This window comes from Hyperolius riggenbachi, chromosome 1, assembly GCF_040937935.1.
Source record: "Hyperolius riggenbachi isolate aHypRig1 chromosome 1, aHypRig1.pri, whole genome shotgun sequence".
Classification (NCBI taxonomy): Eukaryota; Metazoa; Chordata; class Amphibia; order Anura; family Hyperoliidae; genus Hyperolius; species Hyperolius riggenbachi.
The window spans coordinates 433,671,897-433,698,273 of NC_090646.1; the positions used below are offsets into that span (position 1 = coordinate 433,671,897).

At 42.9% G+C, this 26,377-nt stretch overlaps 1 protein-coding gene across 1 annotated transcript in view; it reads right to left on the reverse strand.

Annotated features, from left to right (window-relative positions):
* Nucleotides 1-26,377, reverse strand: part of LOC137518962 (nucleotide sugar transporter SLC35D2-like) — a 140,403-nt gene that overhangs the window by 85,381 nt on the left and 28,645 nt on the right. Inside the window, exon 2 of the mRNA XM_068237472.1 lies at nt 23,835-23,977. Within this exon, the coding sequence (XP_068093573.1) occupies nt 23,835-23,977 (143 nt within the window). The remainder of the gene's footprint in view (nt 1-23,834; nt 23,978-26,377) is intronic.

Consider the following 26,377-nt stretch of genomic DNA (forward strand, 5'->3'; position numbering starts at 1 on the left):
CACATGTGTGTTCAATTTTTTCCCAATTATGAAAAAGATTGAAAACTTTGAGAAAATTGCTTGGGGTTATATATTAATAAATTGACAATCTTCCCTACATCCTTGACCCTCTTCAACCTGGCTTCAGAAAACATCACAGCTGTGAAACAGCCCTCACCCAGATCTGCAACAATCTGCTCATGGCAAGAGACAGAAGCCAATGTTCCATCCTGATTTTGCTCAACCTCTCAGGGGCTTTTGACACAGTTGATCATGAAATCTTGCTTAACAGGCTACAAAATAAAGAGAGTAGATATACCGCTGCACTCAATCAAAAGACAGAGCTGGACCTAGGCAACCCAAGCCAGTAGACTAGATGTATAAAGAGAAAGGGTCTGCTTCAATGTCTCAAAGGTTTATTAGGGAGTTCAGGTCTGAACAACTCAGATTTTGTGCACAGCCTAGGTTGACAGGCTGATGGGGATTTGGGGAATTAAGCTTCAGGACATTTCACAAATCTCAGTTGTTGTGAAATATTTCTTCTTTTACCTAAGGAACATTGCAAAAATTAAACACCTCATACCTCCAGCAGATTTTCCACCGCTAGTTCATGCCTTCATCACATCATGGCTTGACTACTGCAATGTTCTTTATACAGGCCTTTCAAACAAAAACCTGCACCGCCTGCAATTAGTACAGAATGGCACTGCAAGGCTGTTAACAAGCCAACCCCGCCATTGCCACATAACAGCAACCCTTCGCTCACTCCACTGGCTACAGATAAAATGGAGAACTATGTTGAATATTAGCTTATTGACATTCAAATCCTTGCACAATCTGTGCCCTGGATACCTGAAGGACTTTTTGCATCTGCATTACACCCCCCATGATCTTAGATCAAAAGACTCTAATAACTTGTTCACCGCAAAAATCTACCTTAAAACCTTTAGAGACAGAGACTTTGGTTTTGTGTAAAAAATTGGTTTTATTTACTTTACAGTTGCCCAATGATACTTGTTTTAGAAGAAAATGGAAAAAGCGGTTTGTGGGTCACGCGGCGGGTTACCGGTGTGGAGGCTTGGGAGTTGGGTCAGGTATCAAATCAACCAGAAAGCGGGTTGCGGGGTCAGGTGCAGGTAGCGCGGCTGTAGGTATGGGTCTGAGAAACTAGATCCACGCAGGCCTCTATGTAGTTATGTTGTGTAGTGTCAACGTCCAAGTTTTATGACTAGGTGTCACTGTATGCTTTATACAAGGTTTGTCTGGAAAGCTAGGACAATAGAATTCATTCATTCTCCAATTTTTTTTAGTAAGGTAGTGAGCTGGTACAGTCCTATATTTTTCAGTTTATTTACTTGCACAATGTAAAGACTAAGCGCAGAACAGAATCTTAAAAGAATTACATGTAACAGATTTGTTTTAACAAATATTAGCTTACCCCCCCCCCCAAAAAAAAAATTGACTACAGCTCCTCACTAGGGTGGCAGAAAACGGTTCCTGGCAAACAGTAGCTGTTCACAGTGCAGGGACAAGGTAGCTCAGCAACAGAGGCAGAAATGCCAGAGTGCGCTACTACCCCCCCCCCCCCCCCCCGAATTATGCCCGCCCCTATATAGCTAGCCCCAACACCCAGTATAGGTACCCAGATGTGACCCCAAGTGTAAGGTAGTCCCTTTCCCAGAATTGAGAGCCAGATGTGCCCCCAGTACAGATAGCCAAATGTGCCACAGTATAGGGTAGTATACAGTAGTCAAATGCACCTTTGGTATTAGGTATTAATTCCCCCCCCCCCATAAAGATAGTATTATTTAAAGGTCCTCCCTGTATAGATAGCCAGAAGATGTGCCTATTTTATTAAGTAGGTCCCCCCAGTGTAGACAGGCAGTGAGGCCTTTATTAGTTAGCCCCTCCCCGGAGCAAGCACTGTGTGGAGCTGGCTGGCAGGTGGACAATCAAGCCAGACTGTAGTACAGCAGTGAACCCCACATTGGGGAGTAGACAGGAGCTCTGCACTAGTGCAGCTGAGCGACACGGGAACGTGGATCAGGTATTTTTCCATGTGGTCTCGCTCACGGTCTGTATCTGGGATCTGGAGGCAGCAGAAGAGGAAGCAGACAGTCAGGCGCCAGGCAGAGGATTGGGCACAAGTGCCCAGGAGTTCGTACTGCGAACCGCAATAGACTTCAATGGGGAGGCAAACTCTGAAAACTAGAAACACTTATGCTGGACACAAAAGTGATGGAAAAGATGTTTAAAGGGACACTTAAGTCAAACAAAAAAAATGAGTTTTACTCACCTAGGGCTTCCAAAAGCCCCCTGCAGCTCTCCGGTGCCCTCGCCGTCTCCCTCCAATCCTCCTGGCCCCGCCGGCAGCCACTTCCTGTTTCGGTGACAGGAGCTGACAGGCTGGGGACGCGAGTGATTCTTCGCGTTCCCAGACACATTAGCACCCTCTATGCTGCTATATGGTATATGATATATGCTATAGCAGCATAGATGGCGCTATTGAGGCCAGGAACGCGAAGAATCACTCGCGTCCCCAGACTGTCAGCTCCTGTCACCGAAACAGGAAGTGGCTGCCGACGGGGCCAGGAGGATCGGAGGGAGACGGCGTGGGCACCGGACAGCTGCACGGGGCTATTGGAAACCCCAGGTGAGTAAAACTCATTTTTTTTACTTAAGTGTCCCTTTAAAGGGGTCTAACATCTGAGTTTTTGCATGGATGAGTGGGATAGACGCCAAAAGTCCCAGGAAAAAATCTGGATTTGACGCAAAGCAGCGTTTTAAGGGCAGAAATCACATTGAATGCTAAATTGCAGGCCTAAAGTGCTTTAACCATCTTGCATGTGTATACATCAATCAGGGAGTGTAATTAGAGTACTGCTTCACACTGACACACCAAACTCACTGTGTAACGCACCGCAAACAGCTGTTTGTGTTGTGACGGCGGTGCTGGACTGGTGCGCACCGTGGCGAGAGTTCAGGCCGTGGCGGTTTTCCAGCCCATATGGTCGCCAGGCTGAGGTATCTCAATGACAGAACAACAGTGATTGTCCAGCTGATCGAATTTGGTCTGTCCACAATGAAGCAACGACCTTATTATCTTTGGTGTGCCACCCCCCGAGACACTCATATAGCCGTCGGTCATTGCTTCATTGTGATACACAAGCCCCTTCACTGCGGCAAGGTAATGATCACGAAGGGGAATTGACACATATACATGCCTTTTGTTTTGTTGTTGCAGCTGCAATGCAGGCAGAAAAATTAGGCAGGCATGTACACGCACCAGAAAAATTTGTATAGCGGGCGCTGCTAGCAGCGGCCTTAAAAATTCAGGAATCCACCTGGAGTCCTGGACCCTGTTGGTGGTGGCGGAGAAGGCAGTCAAGCGGCCTGCGGGCAGAGGTGCTGTGTGGGGAGCGACTTTGTCTTGGGGCAGTCAGTCACACAGGTGCAATTAACAGGTATGCACGGAGTGATATATCACACTGCGTGCACTCACGTAGGTAGGTGGGTGCACTGAACACAACAGGTAGGTATATGCAGTGATGGGTATTACAAATGTGCACCTGTCACACACACGTACCATGAAAGGTACAGTGACTGGTGGTATTAAATATCACACTGCGTGCGCTCACGTAGGTAGGTGGGTGCACTGTGAACAACAGGTAAGTATATGCAGTGATGGGTATTATGATGTGCACCTGTCACACACAGACAGGTACCGGACAGGCACAGTGACACTGCGCGCGCTCACATAGGTAGGTGGGTTGGGTGCACTGAAGTGAACAACAGGTAGGTATACGCAGTGATGGGTATTACAATGTGCACCTGTCACACACAGACAGGTACCGGACAGGCACAGTGACACTGCGTGCGCTTATGTAGGTAGGTGGGTGCACTGAAGTGAACAACAGGTAGGTATATGCAGTGATGGGTATTATAATGTGCACCTGGCACAGTAGTAATTATACTACCAAGGGGCCAAAGGCCAGCTGCAACTGACTGACAGGACTGTATATAATGCAAGTGGGCCACACACAAAAAAAAAAAAAAAAAAGATAGATCACAAGAACAAGATTAGCTCTCAAACGAGCTGTTGAGGGGTGCTTTTTTAGCAATAAGAATCAGCAAGGAGCAAGCTAACAAGCCTACACGAGCCTAACTAAGCTTTCCCTATAGGTCTCTGCACAGCAGCTCTTCCTTCTCTAATTACTGCAGGCATACGAGTGAGTGAAAAGCCTGACGCTGCCTGCCTTTTATAAGGGGGGTGGGGCTCCAGGAGGGAGTGTAGCCTGATTGGCTACAATGTGCCTGCTGACTGTGATGTAGAGGGTCAAAGTTGACCCTAATGATGCACTATGGGGGTGAATCGAACTTCCGCAAAAGTTCCCGGTTCTCCGCGAACGCGAACCACCGAAGTTCGCCGGGAACTGTTCACCGGCGAACCATTCGGGCCACCTCTATACACCAACACACCTTACTGTGCATTACTTTCAGTGATACACACATTTCTGGTCTCTGCTAAAGTGGCTAAGCATAAAAAAAAATTTAGCAGGTAACTGTGGCGGCCATTTTAAAGACCTTCATTTCATAAACCTAGAAACTATATGTGATTTTGGAATTTACGCATGAAAAAAAAGCCTCTGCGTAAAAATACTGGTACATATTTTTTTGTGGAACATTTCGCCCTTGATTCCCTTCCGCCATCCCACTGCCTGGGTTTTGGTACACTTTGTACAACTTTTTTTTAAAAAGATTGTGACTGTAGAGATGCCCTGAAGGTTTCAAACATTTGTCTGCCATTAAAGTCAATGGGGCTTGCTGCTAACGATCGGTTCGCCATAATTTGCGGTTATGTTCACGAACACGTTTTGCGAATGCAAAATCGCAATGTTAACTTTGGACATCCCTACTCCTCACCACTACTTCTGTAAACTCCAGCTACATGGTTATTTCCAATTCTCTCCCCCCCCCCACCCCCACACACACACAAAAGCACCTCCCTTCCCCCACCTTCACTCTTTACCTGTAATGCATAACATATTGTTCACATGCATGTATGATGCACATTTTCCCAGAGTAAAATGCACACTGTGGGTAGCTGCACAGGAAAATTAATCTGATGCCTTGGAACAGGTTGCAGATTGGCGTATATCTTTGAAGGATACCTTAGACCATAACATTTTTTTAAAACGGTGCTCCCCGTTCTTCTCCATTGCCCTCCATTTTTGTGCAATGTCCCCCCGAACCTACTTTTGGGTCAGGAGGGTCGGGGGAACAGTGCGCAGGCGCGGTCCTTGATCGCGCCTATGGCTGGGAACTGTCTGCGCATTAAATATAGTATGTATAGTGCGCATGATCAAGGACACTCGTCACAAGGCAGGGCCTGTGCAGTGTTCCCTGACCCTCCCCACCCAGAAGTAGGTTTGGGGGACGTTGCACAAAAACGGAGAGCGAGGGAGGAGAATGGGGGGATGGGCATGAGTAGAGGCCACTATTTTTTTCCAAAAGCACTCCCTGTAAAGAACCTATACAACAATGCTGGCTAGATTGCTTACTTGTAGCACACTATTTTGGCAGTTGGACTGTATAATAAATTGTGGTATTCACTCTCCCACTTCACTGGGATTTTCTAACATGCCTGAGCTCTCTTTCAATCAATAACCAGGGGAGGTGGAGGGGTCAAAACCTATTGCTCTGCCCTATTGGTCTTAATCAGGCTCAGGAGAGTAGTAACAAGGTTGTGGACCCCATTGAAAATATTACAATAGGATAGGTACTGTGTGAAACACTGCAGAAAATGCCAGTGCTATATAGATTAATATAGTAATTATAATTTCTTTACTCAGATAGTACAGATCCTCCCCTAGAGATACAGGAAAAAGTGTCATGAGCAAAATCAGATTTGTAAAGTATTTGGGATAGAAGACAGGAATGGATAGTACCACATATCAGGTGACAGACTTTAAGATGCTGTGCATACTGTGCATACTGAGTCTACCTCTGGATCAGATCCCAGAGAGGGTGGCGGCAGACCAACAAATATGTTGAAAGGTTCCATGCTTTCTTATGGGCCCCCTCACACTCATTGTTTTGTGCAGTGTGCTGTATTGTTTTCAGACAGCAGATGCATTTTGTGTTTGGTATTTGTATTTCAGTGTTTTTTGTGTACCGTGTGCATAAGGCCTGCGTCACAAAAAGGAAAACAGCCTCATAAAAACATGGAGGAGCATTTTACTGCTGATCTATATTTACTACAGAGACATCTACACCATACCCACCCCTAGTCACGCATAGTTAAAGATCACAAGATTTTCATTTTAAAGTCACATTGGTAATTTCTTTCATTGTCCCTACTTTTCATATGTATTACTTTTTACACTTAGATCATTTACCCACTTGACCAGTACATGTTGTTTTTCCCTTATGGACTAGAGCAATATTCACATTTGGCGCTCCTTCGTTTATTCACCAATAACTTTATCACTACTTATCACACCTAAATGGTCTATACATTCTTTTTTAGATACAAATTAGATGTAAGCCGGGGGACACTAAAACTATTAATTTTAGAAAAATCAACTTTAAGAAGCTCAGAGACTCACTAAGGGCCCATTTCCACTAGCGCGAATGTACATGCAGACAACGCATGCGGATTCGCATAGGCAATACAAGTGGATGGGACTGTTTCCACTTGTCAGTTTTCATTTGCGTTTTTCTGTGCAGGATTTTTCTGCACAGTAGACCCTGCAGAATTCGCCTGCGTGTGGAATGCAGGCGAATCGCAGACAATGTATTTAATAGGGAAATCGCATGCGTTTTTTCCCGCGATTTCGCATTGAAAGTAATGTAAATTGACACAGGCAGAGACATGGTTAAAATCGCATATACCCTGCCTATGCGAAATCGCATGCGAAATCACGGCAAAATCCGCATGCGGAATCGCATCCGCATGCGATTTCATCAGCGGTGATATGCGCCGATTCCGCACCGCAATAGTGGAAACGGGCCCTGAGTGTGGTAGACTGGGATAGTTAATTACAGGGCAAGGACACTTAAAGTAAATGCCTAATTTTCTTAATGACTATTGCAAAAACTAAATATCTTATGAGAATAAAAATTCTAGATCTAGAAAAAGGCCAGTATGGAAAAATACTAGAGTTTTGGGCATGATTAAGTGTAAAAGGAGTGACTTTAGGACCATAAAGCAGCAGGGAACTGCATCTGCTTTAAAGAAATATAAGGAATGTGACAAACATTGTAAAAAGGTAATCAGTCTTGCAAAATCGGAAGCTGAAAAACAAGTGGCCAGTGACATAAAGTTAAATAAAAAAGGTTTACAAATACATAAATTCAAAAAGGAAGAAGGTTGAGCATATAGGACTCTTAAAGATCAGTCAGTGAACTTAATTGTGGAAGACCAAGCCAAATCTTAAATTGTTAATGCATGCTTTGTTCCTGTCTTCCCCAAAGTGATGCCTTTGTCCCATCTCATGATACAGCCCTGGGTTGTTCCCAATCTACCTTATTCAATGTGAAGTGCCTTCACACCTGCAACACAGGAAGGTGTGAAGGCATGTTTATATAAAATAAAGATAGATAAGGCACCTGGGCCAGATAGCACCCACCCCTGAGTATTAAGGGAGCTTAGTTTATTAATTGATAGGCCACTGTACCTTATTTTCTACGATTCTCTTTCAAGTTGGTTAGTTCCCTGTGACTGGTGTAAAATTTATGTTTTCCCCTTATTTAACCCATTCTCGTTCCGTCGTTTTCACTTGAGCAATGTTCACCTCCCATTCATTAGCCTATAACTTTATCACTACTTATCACAATGAACTGATCTGTATCTTGTTTTTTCCGCCACCAATTAGGCTCTCTTTGGGGGGTACATTTTGCTAAGAGCCACTTTACTGTAAATGCATTTTAACAGGAAGAATAAGAAAAAAACGGAAAAAATTCATTATTTCTCAGTTTTCAGCCATTATAGTTTTAAAATAATACATGCCTCCATAATTAAAACTCACGTATTGTATTTGCCCATATGTCCCGGTTATTACACCGTTAAAATTATGTCCCTATCACAATGTATGGCGACAATATTTTATTTGGAAATAAAGGTGCATTTTTTCCGTTTTGCATCTATCACTATTTACAAGTTTAAAATAATAAAAAAATATAGAAATATTTTATCTTTACATTGATATTTAAAACGTTTAGACCCTTAGGTAAATATTTACATGTTGTTGTTTTTTTATTGTAATGTTTTTGTTTTTTTTATATAAACACAAGAAGGTTTTGGATCAGCACCCATCCAACGTAGAGAGAAACGTGTGCCCAAGCTTATGGCGTTCCACACCACTGGAGCCGTCAATTCAGTAAATCCACATGGAGCAGGCACCAGCGATGAAAAAAGTCATCTCTTTATTGATCACATGGATTAAAATCAGCAGTGATATTACAACCTGCTGATTTTAATCCATGTGATCAATAAAGAGATGACTTTTTTCATCGCTGGTGCCTGCTCCATGTGGATTTACTGTTTTTTTTATATTAAACATTTTATTTGGGTAGTTTTGGGAGGGTGGGATGTAAACAATAGGTTTATAATGTAAATGTGTGTTGATTTTTATTTTTTTTACTTTTAGTTGTGGTATTACTTTTTGGTCACAAGATGGCGGCCATGAGTTTGTTTACATGACGTCACTCTAAGCGTAACATACGTTTAGAGAGACGCATGGGGGATGCTACAGCTGTCGCTTTTTCAGAGGGGGAGAGAAATCAGTGATCGGGCACCATAGCCCGATTTACTGATTACCTGGCTAACGAACTGCGGGCCGGGAGCGCGCATGCACGCACGCAATCGGCCGCGGGAGCGCGCATGGTTCCTGGACATAGTTTCTACGTCCAGAAACTAAAATAGGTTAAGAAGGTAAAAAGATCAGAACTGGGAAACTACAGACCTGTAAGCCTAATATGACCAAGGTAAGACAGAGTTATTAAAGTTATTAAATACTTTCTTTGCTTCTGTCTTCACAAAAGAAACAGCACTGTTGCAAACTACAGAGCCGGAGGAGTCTCAATCTTCTAACTGTAATATTAAATACTTAACGCAGGAAGAAGTGAAGGCAAGACTAAATAAATTAAAAATAGACAAGGCAGCTGGCCCGGATGGCATGCATCCTCGGGTCCTACGGGAATTAAGTTCAGTTATAGATAAACCCCTTTATCTTATCTTTTGTGACTCTCTTGCAACTGGCAGAGTCCCGGTGGATTGGCGTACAGCCCACGTTTTCCCATTATTTAAGAAGGGCAAAAAATCAGATCCAGGAAATTATAGACCTGTAAGCTTAACATCAGTTGTATGCAAACTATTTGAGGGGTTACTAAGAGATACTATACATGACTTCATAGTAGAAAATAATCTTATTTCTCAGCATCAACATGGGTTTACTAAAGACAGGTCCTGTTTGACTAATATGCTCAGCTTTTATGAGGTAGTGAATGCTAATATGGATATTGGGAATGCTGTAGATGTGATATACTTGGACTTTGCAAAGCCTTCGACACTGTTCTCCACAAAAGTCTGGTGCAAAAGTTGAGGATGCATAGACAGGGGAAGAGTCTGTGTTCATGGATAGGGAACTGGCTAATGGACAGAAAACAAAGAGTTGTGGTCAATGGATCGTTCTCAAAATGGGAGACTGTTAGCAGTGGGGTCCCACAGGGGTCTGTTCTGGGTCCAGTGCTCTTCAATTTATTTATTAATGACCTAGTAGATGCAGTAGTGAGCAATGTTGCTATTTTTGCAGATGATACAAAATTGTGCAGAATCATCAACTCTCAGGAAGATAGTGTCATATTGCAACAGGATCTGGATAGGATGGCTATATGGGCACATGCATGGCAGATGAAATTCAATGTTGACAAATGTAAAGTCATGCATTTTGGACGTACTAATGGTCTAGCACCATAAAAAATAAATGGGATACAGTTGGGGACATCAAACTTGGAGAAGGACTTAGGAGTACTCATTGACAACAAGTTAAATAATCGTACTCAATGCCAAGCAGCTGCAGCTAAAGCTAACAAAATTTTGGGATGCATTAAAAGGGAAATAAAAACTCGAGATGCTAGCATAATATTGCCCCTGTTTAACTCTCTAGTAAGGCCACATCTGGAATATGGAATTCAGTTCTGGGCACCACATTACAAAAAAGATATTGCAGTTTTAGAGCAGGTGCAGAGACGAGCAACAAAATTGATACGTGGGATGGAAGGTCTCACTTATCAAGAAAGGTTAGATAAACTGGGTTTATTTAGTCTAGAGAAAAGACGCCTTAGAGGGGATCTAATTAACATGTATAAATACATCAGAGGGCAATATAATAGCTTGGCGGATGAGCTTTTTGTCCCTAGGCCTTCTCAAAGGACTAGAGGACATGATCTGCGCATGGAGGAAAAACGTTTTAGCCATTTATTTAGGAAAGGGTTCTTTACAGTAAGAGTGATTAAGATGTGGAATGCATTGCCACAGGAAGTCGTTATGGCAAACTCTATACCTGAATTTAAAGGGGGCTTAGATGCTTTCCTTGCGTTGAAAGACATCCATGGCTACAATTACTAGGTAATGCCTAATGATGTTGATCCAGGGATTTTATCTGATTGCCATCTGGAGTCGGGAAGGAATTTTTCCCTTTAGGGGCTAATTGGACCATGCCTTGTAAGGGTTTTTTCGCCTTCCTCTGGATCAACAGGGATATGTGAGGGAGCAGGCTGGTGTTGTACTTTATACTGGTTGAACTCGATGGACGTATGTCTTTTTTCAACCAAAATAACTATGTAACTATGTAACTATGTAACTATATCAGTTGTACGTAAACTCTTTGAGGGTATTCTAAGAGACACTACACAAGATGTTATAGCACAACATAATCTCATTTCAGCTCATCAGCATGGGTTTTCTAAAGACAGGTTTTGTCTCACCAACATGCTCAGCATTTATGAAGTGTTGAATGACCATTTTATCTTGGGAAAGCTATATACATTGTATACTTGGATTCTGCAAAGGCTTTTGACACTGTTAGCCGGAAAAGCCTGGTGCAGAAGCTGAGGAAACAGGGACTATAAGAAACGTTGTGTTTGGGGATAGAGAACTGGTTAAGGGACAGAAGACAAAAAGTGGTGGTATACTGTATGGGTTATATTCAAAATTGAAAACTGTTAGCAGTGGGGTCCCACAATGGTCAGTACTAGTCCCATAGTCATTGCTAGGGGGATGGAAGGTCTCACTTGCCAAAAAAGTTTGGACAAACTGAGTTTATTTAGCTTGGAAAAAAGACAGCTAAGGGGTGACCTGATTGACATATATAAATTCATCAGAGGGCAATATAAATGCTTGCCAGGTGAGCTTTTTGTCCCTAGGCTTGTACAAAGGACAAGGGGATATGATCTGCATATGGAGGAAAAAAGGTTTTGCCATGTATTTAGGAAGAAGTTCCTTACATTAAGTGCTTGTTCATAGTTTTCTGCTTTTTTTCGTCCGATTGCGGTTTTTAAAAACGCCCCCGTCCACGTGGACAATGAATGTGTATGAGAAGGTTCATATCAGCGCGGGTCATGCGCTTTGCGGCTGGGAAAGCGATGCGTGTTCCATTTTTGGGGCAATTGCACCTCAATGGAAGGTATAGGAAAATCGGCAAACGCATTAAAAAATGTGCAATAAGGCGATTGCGCTTGCGGATTTGCTTCTGCGGATATTTAAACGAAAAGTGTTTCCGGATCAGCCTGCACTTCCTGTTTGTTGGCAGAGCTGGCGCATGAGAAAAACCGAAGATGAGTCGCAGGGGCTGGTTTAAAACAGAAGACCTGATTACTCATGTGCAAAATTATCCATTTCTTTAAGACAAAAGGCATCCTGATTATAAAGATACCTGCAAGACCAATGGTGCCTGGGCTGATATCGCTGCTTATTTTATTGAAGATTTATGGGACCAATTATCAGAAAATAGCAAGGCAGAGAAAAGTAAGGGTTTTTTTTTTGTTTGTTTTTTTGCGTTGTCTTTAACATATGTAATGCTTGTTATGTTTAATTAAAGAAGGCAATACTTGTGACGTTATTACATGCATAACTACTGCAACAGGCCTCAAAACCAGCTACACATGTGTGGCATGTACTTCACTGTCTTTTGAACAGCCATGCTTATTAATAATAGTAATTAGTGACCACTTACAGCAAATGTATGGGCAATTTTCTATAGACAGAATGATGCAATATGTGTCGTAAGAGATATATATTTTTAACCTGCAATGTGGAATAATATGCTATAATGCAATATGTTGAAATGTGGCTCTTTAACCTCAACATGGTAAGCAATGTCCTATTGATAAGACTCACATACCCGCCACTTGTTAGCAACAATGGAAAAGGTGTTGTTTTTTTTTACACATTTTCTAATTTTTTTTGTAAATGTTTTCATTATCTTGGATTAACCTGCATGATTTAATCTGTGAAAGGCCTCACAGCATGATAACAAAGGTCAAAGGCCTCATCATCCAGGAAGGTGCAGGGACAGGAAGAAGCATTGGTGTTGGGCCAATGCCATGGCCCATGGATGTGAAGCTGTCTCTCTAGTAGTTCCATCCACACATGTGTACAGGTGTACAACACAATGCTTTGGATGTTAGCCTTCATCTACCTGTATGTGCAATGTAGTGCTGCATATGTATGTCCTGTTTTTAGTAATAATCACATTGAAATAAATTAATGACATTAATGTTTTTTTTTCAGTTGAACAATTGAGGACCCAATGGAAGTCGGTTTGTGAAATTTATAAGAAAGATGTGGAGAGACAAAAGAGGGAAGAAAGAAGTAGTGCTGCCGCTAGCAGACGCAAACCATACAAATTTGCTAAATTATTGGAGTTCCTGAAGCCACATATTACTACTGGAGTGTAAGTATGGCTACTGATGCAGGGGTGAGCCATGATGCTTATAATGTATAAGGTGAGGATTATTACTATTCTCTTTTCTTTCTTAACAGTACTGAAGACATTTTTCCTGATGAAGAGATCCCAGGAACTTCAAATGAAAATTTAGATATCAGTGACCCTTCATCACAGAGTACTAGCACACATCTGTGCACGAAGAAGAGCCCAACATGCCCATGCACTCTCCAGACAGCCCATCCACACATATGTCACCAACAGTTACACGTAATGTGTCATACAGAAGTAGACCCAGCTTTCAGTACAGAAAATCCGGAAGAGGCATGAGTAGATCAGAATAGGCTATGAAAATGGTCACTTCCATAGAAAAAGATGTCACAAATATGGAAAAAGAAATCAAGCTTTTGATGCACTGAATGAGCCCTGTACTCAATTACTCTTGTGTCTAGTGCCATCTTTGCACAAACTTCCTGAGGAGAAATTGTTGCTAGCTAAACGTGATATGATTGAGGTTTTGAACAAATACATGGCACCAGACCCACCTTTGCGAAACCAAAACAATGCAGATTATGGCCATAGTCATATGGGTCAACATCATGAGCCATACAGGCACCCAGTACATCAACCTTACTATAGTTAACCTGTCTATAACTCTCAGCAGTACTCAATGCAAAGTATGCCACCTTATCCTCATATGTCTGCACAGCAGTACCCATCCAACCACAGATGCCTCCAAGAACATCCAGCCCACAAGAACCCTCTCCTGACACACCAGTGTATACAGATCTAAGTGGTTAGGTAGTGGTTACAACAGGCCACACCAAGAGTTCCCAGCAAGTAAGACACACAGTATCTCACCAGAATTGTTTGTGGACAATAATTAATGTGTCCCCTTTCCATTTAGGTTGTATTTTTGTTTTTATGTTATTGTTGACATTTTATGTTGAGAACATTTTACTGTTATTTCTTATCTGAAATTTACAAAATGCAATTTTTTTAACATGTTAGTTTAAAAAATTGTTTTGCTCATACTCTGGGTACAACATATAGGCTGCATCAACAGTGTAGGTCATTGTTTAAGTCTGGGCCACAAATTGTCCTGCCCATATTGTAAGTGCTTGAGCACCAAAAAAATATGTCACTATGACAAGTATACCATTGTCATTTGTTGGTTGCAAATATAACAGTTCCTGCTGTTAACTGTTTTGATTTTTTTGAAAAATAGCAAAAAAAAAACAAACAAACACTAAAACCAAAGCATTTGTCCTCTCTTCTTTTTGTATAAGTTAAAGTATTGCATGATGACGAATGTGCCTGTGACATTTGTAGAAATGTGGGTATAGTGGACGCAAGGTATTAGTCTATAGCTGTTGGTAAGGAAGTTGGTGTTAAATTTGGTGGTATTTGACTTAAACAACAAATATGAGGTGCACTTGGCTATGTGGGGGGGGGGGGGGGGGGGGGACATGAAATACCTTACACATGGTACTACAGAAACACATGCAAAAAAATAAATAAAAAGAAAACCAACTGACTATCATAAAACAGGTGTATACACATATTTTGTAAGGCTGAACACACAAAACAAGGTACAATGGGCTTGATTCACAAAGCAGTGATAACTGTTATCACGCTGTGAAAAGTGCTTTGCATGAAATTTCGCATGAAAACGGTTATCACGCGCAAAAATATGCGTTCGCGCGATAATTGTAATTTTTGCACGTTAACATTCCGTGTTCACGCAATAAATTTGCATTATCGCGCGAACTAAAACGCACGCAAAGATCTTTTTCACAGCCGTGATAATAGTTATCACGGCTTTGTGAATTAAGCCTATTGAGTGACATTGAGCCATGACATTTCTGCTGACATTCATGGGATGCACCCAGTATTGACGAGGCCTCGCCCTTCTACTCATGAAGACATCAACACACAAAAGAACAAGCAACTCATCCTCCATGACTATATTCCTCTCCACAACCCACAAAGGATTGCAGGTAAGACTCCCCTCATATATGCTACACATTACACACATTTAATCTTTAATAATGTTAATGTGCATTATTTGGTGCAAGGGCTCTTTAAAATCTTCAAAAATGTAGCTGAAAAACGAAAAACGCCCCCCAAAAAACGCATACAAAACACGCACAAAAAAACACGTTAAAAAAACGCAAACCGCGAACGCTAATGCACACTGAACACAATGTGAATAAGGCCTTAGAATTGTTAAAATGTAAAAATATTTTATTACAGAAGTAGTTATGACAAATTCTATTTCTGTATTTAAAAATGGTTTGGATACTTTCCTTGATTGAAGGACATCTGCGGCTATAATTACTAGCAGGCATGAGCTCTGGGTGAAATCCGAATGAGTTTCATTCGAATTTCATGCAGATAATTAGTGCAGCTGAGCGCGTTCCAATTCATGGTCACTTGAGTACCACTGCTTCCTCCTCCTGGGTTAAAGGAGGAAGCGTAGTAGTCACGTGAACGCAGCGTGGGACGGATTATAGAAGACGACTTCAGCTGCACTAATTATCTGGATGAAATCCGAATGAAACTCATTCAGATTTCATCCTGAGCTCATCCCTGATTACTAGTTAATGCCCAACAATGTTGGATTTTATGACTGCCACCTGGAAGGAAGGAATTTTCTCCCCCTAAAAGGTGAATTGGCCCAAGCCTTGTAGAGTTTTTTTTGCTTTCCCCTGGATCAACTGGGATATGAGAGGGTGCAGGAGAGAAAGGTACCTAATGCTTATTTTTTTGAATGTCTTTTTCAATCCAATTAACTACCGAATGTAACTATTACTCCATTTTCAACCACTATACTTTTTGAAAATAAACAATGTAGATAAAACCCACACATTGTATTTGCCTTGCCTATTGCCCTGGTTATCACAACATTGAAATCATGTTCCTAGTACTGTACAATGTATGGTGACAATATTTTATTTGGAAATAAAGGTGTGTTTTTTTATACCTTCATGGCATATATAGATAAAAAGTCCCCCAGGTAACAATGTATGTATTCTCTTTTCAATTCTGTCAACTCAGCTCTTTTCTTTATTGTGTATGGGAGCGGCGGAGGGGGAAGAAGGGGATAATGGGCTTGTTATAGGTATAGGAGAGTACTGCTCAAAAAAATAAAGGGAACACTTAAATAGCACAATGTAACTCCAAGTCAATCTCAGGCGCTCAGCTGAGGTAAGTGCTACTTAAGAGGTCAGGCAGCAGTGAATCAATATGTCTGATTGCTGAAGATGAAGCCAATGAGGTAATAAAAAACTTGCACTCATGCTAAATTTTTACACAAGACGATAACCGAAGATAATTTTGGATGCTGAAAATCTTCTGTGTACACACAGCTTAAGAGAGTGAGGCACACTTAGGCTAAAAGTGAGGAGTGTGATTGATTGAGCAAGTGAATGACTGAGTAAAACTGGTGACAAGGAGGAGGGGTTCTATTTACCGTCACTGTGAATGAGCCATTTCTTTTTAAAATTCTCTTTCTTTCTAACATCCCCTTTGTCTTAACCCTGCCTCGCCCTCATATCTCCCTACATGCTTCATGCAGGTGCAGTCAGTGCTTAGTGCTACAGTAGTTCACCCTGCTGAGGGCTGTTTTTCTTTTTCTTTCTATTGTTATATTGCAATCCTGTTAGTCCAGTGCACACGTTAGCTGTTGGAGACATGTCTGCTGGTCCTAGTAGTGTACTGACCATAACCCAATAATCCTTCACCACCACTTCTGGATTCTAGTATTCACTACTGCCCCCTGTATAAGGCCTCAGTGCAGAATCAGTGTTTTTTGGTCACTTAACTGTCATTGAACCACTTCAGCCCAACCGTGGGGGCTGGAAAACCCGTGATTGCCTGCACTCCCGGGAATGTGCCCACAAGCACGGCGGCCACTACACACCACTACACAAAGATTGCCGTCAAGAGGACTAACATTTATGTCCTGGAGGTGTCAGCTAGTAAAAACAATTATTTGCTCACCTGGCGTTATCACTAAAGCTCTTTGTGGTTGTTTGCAGTACATTAAACGTAGCGTTTCGTCTGTCAGTGTGAACTGGGCATAACCCTTACACTGCCCTATCCCCGTGTATGCAAGCTGGATTATTTAAAGCACTTAATTCCACAAATTTAGGAATGTACTGTGATTTCTGCCCTTTAGAGATTAAAACACCACTCTGCGTTAACTACGTAATTTTTGGTGGGAATTTTGACATGGATCCCCCTCTAGCATGCCAAAGTCCAGGTGTTGGGCCCATTCAAACAACTTTTCCACACTTTTGTGGCCAGACACAGTCCCTATAGGTTTTAAAATTTACCTGCCCATTAAAGTCTATGGCGGTTCGCCAAATTTGCCTGTTTGCGAACTTTTGTGGAATATTTGCGTTCGCTACATGTTCGCTACATCACTATTCATGATCTCAGCTCTGATACTAGTTACAGTTTCATGGAAAGTGTGTGTGTGTGTGTGTTATATATGCCTGGCTCAGGCATATTTAATTCAGCCCATTACTATCTGCCACCAGCACAATATCCTTGTTCTGATCTTAGATGCCTGTAACCCAGTAATTGTAGGACTGTGGGTTTCAATGCCTGCACTCAAGCACCCTTAACCTCCCTGGCGGTAAGCCCGAGCTGAGCTCGGGCTATGCCGCGCAGGAGGATTTCTCAGGCCCTACTGGGCCGATTTGCACACTTTTTTTTTGCAACACGCAGCTAGCACTTTGCTAGCTGCGTGTGCACTCTGATCGCTGCCGCTCCGCGCCAATTAGCCGCCGCCACTCGCCGCGCCGCCCCCCCCCCCCAGACCCCGTGCGCTGCCTGGCCAATCAGTGCCAGGCAGCGCTGAGGGGTAGATCGGGACTCCCAATGACGTCACGACGTCGGTGACGTCATGCCGCCCGTCGCCATGGCGACGGGGGAAGCCCTCCAGGAGATCCCGTTCTTTGAACGGGATTTCCTGATCGGAGATCACCGGAGACGATCGAAGAAGGCGGGGGGATGCCGCTGCACAGCGGCTATCATGTAGCGAGCCCTGGGCTCGCTACATGATTTAAAAAAAAAAAAACTACTCTGCTGCCCCCTGGCGGTTTTTAATAGACCGCCAGGGAGGTTAATATGATATAGTAGATTTTGGAACCAACTGCTTGGGTGTCGTTACATTTGGCATAGCAAAACTCCAGTTGATATCTATGCAAAAGAGCCATTGAGCTCCACGACTTTCAAAGTCACAGAGCGCTCTGTCTTCTGAACCTTGTTATCTCAGTTTTGCGTCCATCACTATTTAAAAGTTTATAATTTTAAAAATGCTTGGAGTATACCCTCTTCACATGCATATTAAAAAAGTTCAGACCCTTAGGCAACTATTTATGTTTTTTTTATTGTAATTTTTTTTTCATAAAAAATTGTATTTGGGTAATTTTTGGTTTGCAAGGTAAACAGTTCATTTTGAATGTAATAATGTGTGTTTATTTTATTAAAAAAATGTATGTAGATGTAGTCTTACTATTTGGCCACAAGATGGCCACAGTGACATTTTTTTTTTAGTCCTTGACGCTTCCAGGAAGTATAAGGGGGACTGGAAACGTTTTTTTTGTTTCAGAAAGGCTGCGGCTTCTGAAAAGAAACCGTAGGTCTTCCTACCGGGGACTTAGATCAATGTATGGGAACGATGTTCCCATTCATTGATCTCCGGGCTACTGGGGGTGGCACAGGAGCGCGTTGCAGCAGTCTGCCTGGACGTGACAATCACATCCAGGCGGCCTAAATGGTTAAGTTTGACTGCATTTGCTGAATGCTTTTTTTCAGGTGTGTGATTCAGACACTAGTGATGCATAAATGATCAGCAGGACTGTCAGGCAGAAGGGACATAAATATGGCTGCCTCCATATCCCTAGCACTTTAGTTGTTCTTGAAAGGCTGGATTATATTCAAGTGGGAGAGGAAACAAAGGTGGCTAAGGTCACTTTGGCCTGTTTCCTCTACCTGTAAGCCAAGATGCAGGTAGTTTTGTCAAGGTGTCTTCAACCTGAATTTCTAAATAAATGCAGCAGAGTAAGTAACTTAGATGGCATTGAGAACATAGTTTAATAAAGGCAATTAAACTTATTTTCAGTATAACTAATACAAGGAAGCATCCAAACCAGAAAAATGGGGATAAAAAAACAAGAACCAACGCACAGTTCAATGTAAGGAAATCTGCCTGGTTGTCCTGCTGATCCTTTTGCTTCTAATATTCTCATGCTAAGTACACACGATGCAATTTTCTGACAGGTTTACTATCCGATCGATTATTTCCAACATGTCTGATCTGGTTCCTGACCAATTTTACAGTCGATTTTCCATAGAAGTGAATGGAAAATTTAACGGAAAATCAATCGAAAATCAGATTGGACATGTTGGAAATAATCAATCTGACAGTAAATCTTTCAGAAAATTGCATTGTGTGTACCTAGCATAAGGCATAGACCCTGAACAAGCATACAGATCAGATGTTTGCCTTAAGTTTGACTGCATTTGGTGCATACTTGTTTTAGGTGTGTGATTCAGATGTTGCTGATGCATGAAAGATCAGCAGAATGCCAAGCCACTGGTATAGTTTCAAAGGAAATAAATACAGCAGCCTCTATATTCTTCTCACTTCATATGTCCTTTAAAGAGGGACTTTACTGAGTATAATTGCTTTTTTTTTTTTTTAAATAAATAATTTAATGTTTGCCCACTGTAAAACCTTATATCACCCTGATTTACATTCCGAAATGTATCAGTAATGCCAGCAGGCAAGGTGTATCCCTGTAAGATGTTGTCTCCCAAAGTGTTCTGGGTAGTTTTGGGCGAACACCTGGATGTTCGGGTTCGGGAACGTTCGCCGAACATGGCCGCAATGTTCGGCATGTTCGAGCCGAACCCCGAACTCCCCGAACATCCCGCTTTTGGGGGCCCTATGGGGTTGCAGGCATAAGGGGGGAGCATGCCCCGATCGCGGGGGGGGGGGTCGGAAATTCCCCCCACCCCCTCCGCTAGCGCTCCCCCCTCTGTCCGCTTCCCCATACAAAAGTTTAAGGAAAGTAAAATAATACCGGTGGTAGTGGCTGGCAGTGGCACTGTGAAGTGAGTTAGGAGGAGGAGTCCGGAGAGTGACGCGTTGAGGGAGGCCGGGCAGCGGGCGGTTCAGCGGTAGTACCCTTGTGGTACTTCCGCCCTTTCTCTGACCTCACGTCCTCTGCATACGAGGGTATGCGTCACGCGTACCCTCGTATGCGTCATCACGCAGAGGACGTGAGGTCAGAGAAAGGGCGGAAGTACCACAAGGGTACTACCGCTGAACCGCCCGCTGCCCGGCCTCCCTCAACGCGTCACTCTCCGGACTCCTCCTCCTGACTCACTTCACAGTGCCACTTCCAGCCACTACCACCGGTATTATTTTACTTTCCTTAAACTTTTGTATGGGGAAGCGGGCAGAGGGAGGAGCGCTAGCGGAGGGGGTGGGGGGAATTTCCGACCCCCCCCCCCCCCGGGATCGGGGCATGCTCCCCCCTTATGCCTGCGACCCCATAGGGGGGCCGTATTCAGCCGAACAGGGCCCCTGTTCGGCCAGGCATTGAGCCGTTCGGGCGAACCCGAACAGTTTGGCCGAACACCACCAGGTGTTCGGCCGAACTCGAACATCACCCGAACAGGGTGATGTTCTGCAGAACCCGAACAGTGGCGAACACTGTTCGCCCAACACTAGTTCTGGGTGAGAAGGCTGTGTGACATCATAGCTTAGGCTCATCACTCATCACTGGAAGGGCGGAGTTACGGTGCATACCAATATACAGCTATATATAGGTGAAGGGGAATACATCATTTTGTATGGCCAATGATTGCTACTGCCACTAATATTTGTCCAGAACACTATCAGCCAAGATTTAACATTGTAGTTAACTTTCTTATAAACTGCTGCATCACCTGAGATTCACCGAATTGCATGTCTACTGAAAACACACCTTAAGCTGACAGTAGTCTGTAACATCTTCTGAAGGGCATGATGGGAAAAGTAATTATCTTTATACCTATAACTACATTATAACTAACCTTAAGTTTAACCCTTAGAATAGCTTAAAGGGAACCTGAAGCAAGAATTATATAAAGGGTGTCTATTTATTTCCTTTTGAACAAATACCAAATGGCTGCCAGCTCCTCATGGTCTATTTGGCTGCAGCAGTGTCTGAATTACGTGCTTCACTCCTCCTCTGGAATCCTCTGCCACAACACCTCTGTCACTCTCCAACCTTTGATATCTTTAAAGGAAACCAGCGAGACAGCAAAAGTAAAAGATTTGACACTTACCCAGGGTTTCCTCCAGCCCTATAAGCACTGCTGAGTCCCTCGCCATTCTCCCAAGTGCCTCCGTTCTCTGGCTATCGGTCCCGGTAATCTGGCTCAGTCGCATCAGTCGGTCTCTTCTGCGCATGCGCAGCCCTTTCAACTGGCACGGCCAAGCCAGTTACCAGGATCGCTAGCAGAAAAACGGAGGCACTCGGGAGGACAGCGAGGGACTCAGCGGTGCTTATGGTAAGTATCAGATCTTTTACTTTTGCCGTCTCTGCTACACTTTAAACACACCCTCAAAACTCATTTTTTCCATCAAGCATATGCTCTACCTTAGGCTATTTCCTCTTTGACCTCTGTCCAAGTTGTACTTCTACTAGGTAACCTAAAACACACTGCCTCTAGGTATGATTATTGTACACTACCATGTCTCTTGTTCCTCCCTATTTCTCATCCTGTTTACTAACCCTAGGCTTACTCACTCTTTAAGTCTTGGATTTCGTTATACATTTTATTCATCATGTTACTTTTGTCACTGTAATTGCCAATTCTATATTTTGTATTGATTCTGTATTTTGTACCAACTCTGTATCTTGTATATTGATGTATACCATTGTCCGTATTATTTTGTACCCCATGTTTGTCTCTTATTTTGCACAGCGCCACGGAATAGTTGGTGCTTTATAAATCAATAATAATAATAATCCCAACAGAATCAAGCATGCAGCTAATCTTGTCAGATTTGACAGAAATGTCAGAAGCATGATCTGTGGCTAAAAGCATTAGAGGATCAGGATAGCCAGGCAACTAGTATTGCTTAAAAGGAAATAAATATGGCAGCCTCCATATACCTCTCACTTTAGGTTCCCTTCAACTTTATCTTAACTAACTATACTTTCTCACTTGCTTAAAGTAACCATTTCAATAGAGATGTTTGCAAAATGTTCAGATTTGCAGAACTGTGGAGCTCTGAGATCAGAAACCATAAGTTAATGACTTACATTTCATGCTCTGAGGAAGACTAGAATTACAGAAAACTTGTTGATTAGAACACTTTCAGTTTAGCAGTTCATTAGTAGATCAGACAGTAAGTGAGTCTTTGGTTGAACTACCAAACCTGTCTACAGTGCCTGCATTACAGTAATCAAGGATCTGAGCAAGGATATTGAAACAAGATGAGGAACTGCAGTTTCCGTATCGCCAAGACATGGCAATTATTGTGGTCAATTTATTTGATCGCTTTAATTTAATCTGCAGGAAATCTGTTGCCTCCAAATTACCCAAATTCTCCATTTAAAGGACACCTGAGGCGAAAATAAACGAATGAAATAAATAATTGTATCTATCTTCCTTCTCCTAAAAAATGATTTTTTTAAGATATTCCACAGTTTTATTTTATGTTTAAATCTACTTTTTAAGTTTTAACAGTTTGATTGTTTTTGCTCAATGACACATTCATAGAAGTATACCAGAGCTAAAATCTATGAACTATTGACCTTTTTTATCTCTTTCCTGCTCTTAAGGTGCGTACACGCGCACTACTACAGAGAACGACGGGTCCCGCTGGGCGGTCATTCTCCCGACAGTAGAGCGTGTGTACAGTCTGTCTGCAGACTGATAAGGCTGTTTTCTGAACGATCTGTAGTGCGCATGTACGCACCTTTAGAAGCCATTTTCTGCTAGGAAAGTGTTTTATGGTTGGAATTTCTTATCAGTGAGGGTCACACTGTAGTCACTTCCTGTCAGTCAGGACTGAGTCAGCTACTTACATACCTGATATTTAACTCTTTCAGGCAGAGAAAAAAAAAAAGGAACACAGCATAGTTATTTGTGTGCTAGGCACTGTACATACCCATGTCTATCGCATCATGTCACATGTCACCTTGGGTATCCTTTAATTTAAGGCAGTTCACGGACTAAAAATGTGATTGGCCATATCGAAAAATCATCAAGCAGCGTCTGTATAGCTATGTACAAAATCAATTTCCAATCGGGGAGCCATCAATGGCTGGCTATATTGGATCGGTATAAAACCATGCATGGTCAGCTTAAAGCGAACATCCTTTCTGCTCTAAAAGATGCACAACAGGATAATAACTTTTAAACAAAAAGCATTTATTTATTACAGCTGATACAAATCAATCTGCAGTGTTTCTAATTCCTGATTCATGGAAGCAGACATAATGTTAACAGCCTGTGCTTTCAAATGAGCTTATCTGCCATCTCTGCTGTGGCAGCCATGTGCAACAGGCGAGAGATCAAATGACAGCTTGTGATTAGACACAAATAAGGGGGAATTAAACAGGCTAAACTCTCTAAATACATACAGGGTACATTTCTCTATGTTTTCCTTCTGTCTCAGGGCAGGTCCACTTTAAACTACCTCTCACTAAAAAAAACGCCATTCTGACTCTGTCACACAGCCCTGGACATCAGTTGGAAATACACTCATTTTATTTATCTCTCTTTTTTCAGCTAAATCAAAATATCACAAGTGTTAAACCATAGCAGCAGCATGAAAAAGCATCCCTTGCATTATTGTAAAGTTAACTAGACACAGACTTTCCTTCCTACCTGTAAGTGGTGAGCACAGTCTTGTTGACCAGGACAATCAGGAATGAGCTAACTCCATAGAAGAGTGCAGAGAAGATCCGCTCTGTGCGGTATGTAGTAGTCTCTGTGCTGGTTAACATGGTGTAGTTTGCTGATCTGAAAGACTTGGAAAACTTGCAGTGTTAATAAAAGTACTGAGAGGTGACACACTGAAAATAAATGAGTTGTTCTTCCTTATGGGGAAGTGGGTTGTAGGGGAAGGACTGATTGACATGAGGTGGATGAACAACATATTTTCTCACAGGGCGGACCAGCAAATTATATTGGTTGACTGAAATTCCTACATAAAGTGCCCTGAAATTTTACGTAACTCAAGGTATAGCATATTTGCACTAACTTATAATAGAATTTAAAATATTTGATGGGAAATGGCACTTGTGTTGAGAAAAACTCAATGCTTTCATTTTGATTTTTTATACTTCAAGAATTGATAGCATTATTTAAACTGAATTAGGGCTGGTGCACACTAAGGGTTCGTTCACACTACAAGAGCTTTTCTGAGTGCTTTGTGATTTTAAAAGCTCTTTCTAATGTTATCCTACGTGTGTGTGCTCAGTGGAGAATGTGATTTTGTAAAAATCTCCCATAACATTGCATTAGCAAGAGCTTTTCAAATCTCTAGCGTTAAAAAAGCTTTTGTAGTGTGCACCAGCCCTTAGTAGGGTTGCCAGGTGACCGGACAGTCCGGTTTTTGGCCGCTGTGTCCGGTGCAAAAAGGCATGCTAAACCGGACAATTAAGATGTCCGGTTTTATGCCTTTTCCGGCGGCTGTCAGTATTGACAGCCGCCTGTAGCAGGAGGAGAGCAGCGCAGTGGAGGGAAAGCGGTGGGCAGCGGCGGAGAAGGGGGCCATCTCCCCCCCTTCTCTCACCTTAGATGCTTTCCGTCCCTCGCTGTCTCCTCCGATCTGTGTGTGGCTGACTGGCGGTGGCGCTTGGCAGCGGGCGGGACTTACCTTCCGTGTCGCTCCATGCGCCGGCCGGAAGTTCTGGTGCCGCAGCCGCTGCTCTGGTCTGCATCAGACCAGAGTAGTGGCAACTCATCCCGCGCGGCGCCTGCGACGAGACCAGTCACCAGACGGAGGAGACACGGAAGGTAAGTTCCGCCCCTCTGCCAGCCACCGCACACACCGATCGGAGGAGACAGCGAGGGAGGGAGAGGACCCTAAGGTGAGCGAAGGGGGGGAGATGGCCCCCTTCTTCACCGCTCTCCCTCTTCTCTGCGCTGACTGCTTCCCTCCTGGGGGGGGGGGGACACACCTGCCTACATATACTGGGCCCATATACACCCTGGCTAAATATACTGGGCCCATATACACCCTGGCTACATATACTGGGCCCATATACACCCTGGCTACATATACTGGGCCCATATACACCCTGGCTACATATACTGGGCCCATATACACCCTGGCTACATATACTGGGCCCATATACACCCTGGCTACATATACTGGGCCCATATACACCCTGGCTACATATACTGGGCCCATATACACCCTGGCTAAATATACTGGGCCCATATACACCCTGGCTACATATACTGGGCCCATATACACCCTGGCTACATATACTGGGCCCATATACACCCTGGCTACATATACTGGGCCCATATACACCCTGGCTACATATACTGAGCCCATATACCGCTGGCTATATATACTGGGGACATATTCCCCTGCCTACATATACTGGGGACATATACCTCTGGCTACATATACTGGGCACATATATCCCTGGCTACATATACTGGGGACAACTGGCTGTTTGTCATTATGTGCAGTTACTGGTGAAAAGCTGTCTCTTATTATGTGCATTTACTGGTGAAAAGCTGTCTCTTATTATGTGCATTTACTGGTGAAAAGCTGTCTCTTATGTGCATTTACTGGTGAAAAGCTGTCTCTTATGTGCATTTACTGGTGAAAAGCTGTCTCTTATGTGCATTTAGTGGTGAAAAGATGTCTCTTATGTGCATTTAGTGGTGAAAAGATGTCTCTTATGTGCATTTAGTGGTGAAAAGATGTCTCTTATGTGCATTTAGTGGTGAAAAGATGTCTCTTATGTGCATTTAGTGGTGAAAAGATGTCTCTTATGTGCATTTAGTGGTGAAAAGCTGTCTCTAATGTGCATTTACTGGTGAAAAGCTGTCTCTTATTATGTGCATTTACTGGTGAAAAGCGGTCTCTTATTATGTGCATTTACTGGTGAAAAGTGGTCTCTTATGTGCATGTACTGGTGAGGACAGTTAGTGACATGGCTATGTACTCTGTAATGTGCTGCAGAAGATGTCAGTGCGATATAAATACTGTAAAAAACATTTTTTAAAAAGCCCATTGCTTAGCCCCACTCTACATAAAAGTGCGCTTCTGACTCCGCCCCTAACTCCACCCCCTGTCCGGTTTTCTCCATCAGCCGACCTGGCAACCCTAGCCCTTAGGCCTTGTTCACATTATCGCAAGCGCTGAGCGATTTATACTGTGATTTCTACAGCGCATTTCCCAGCGC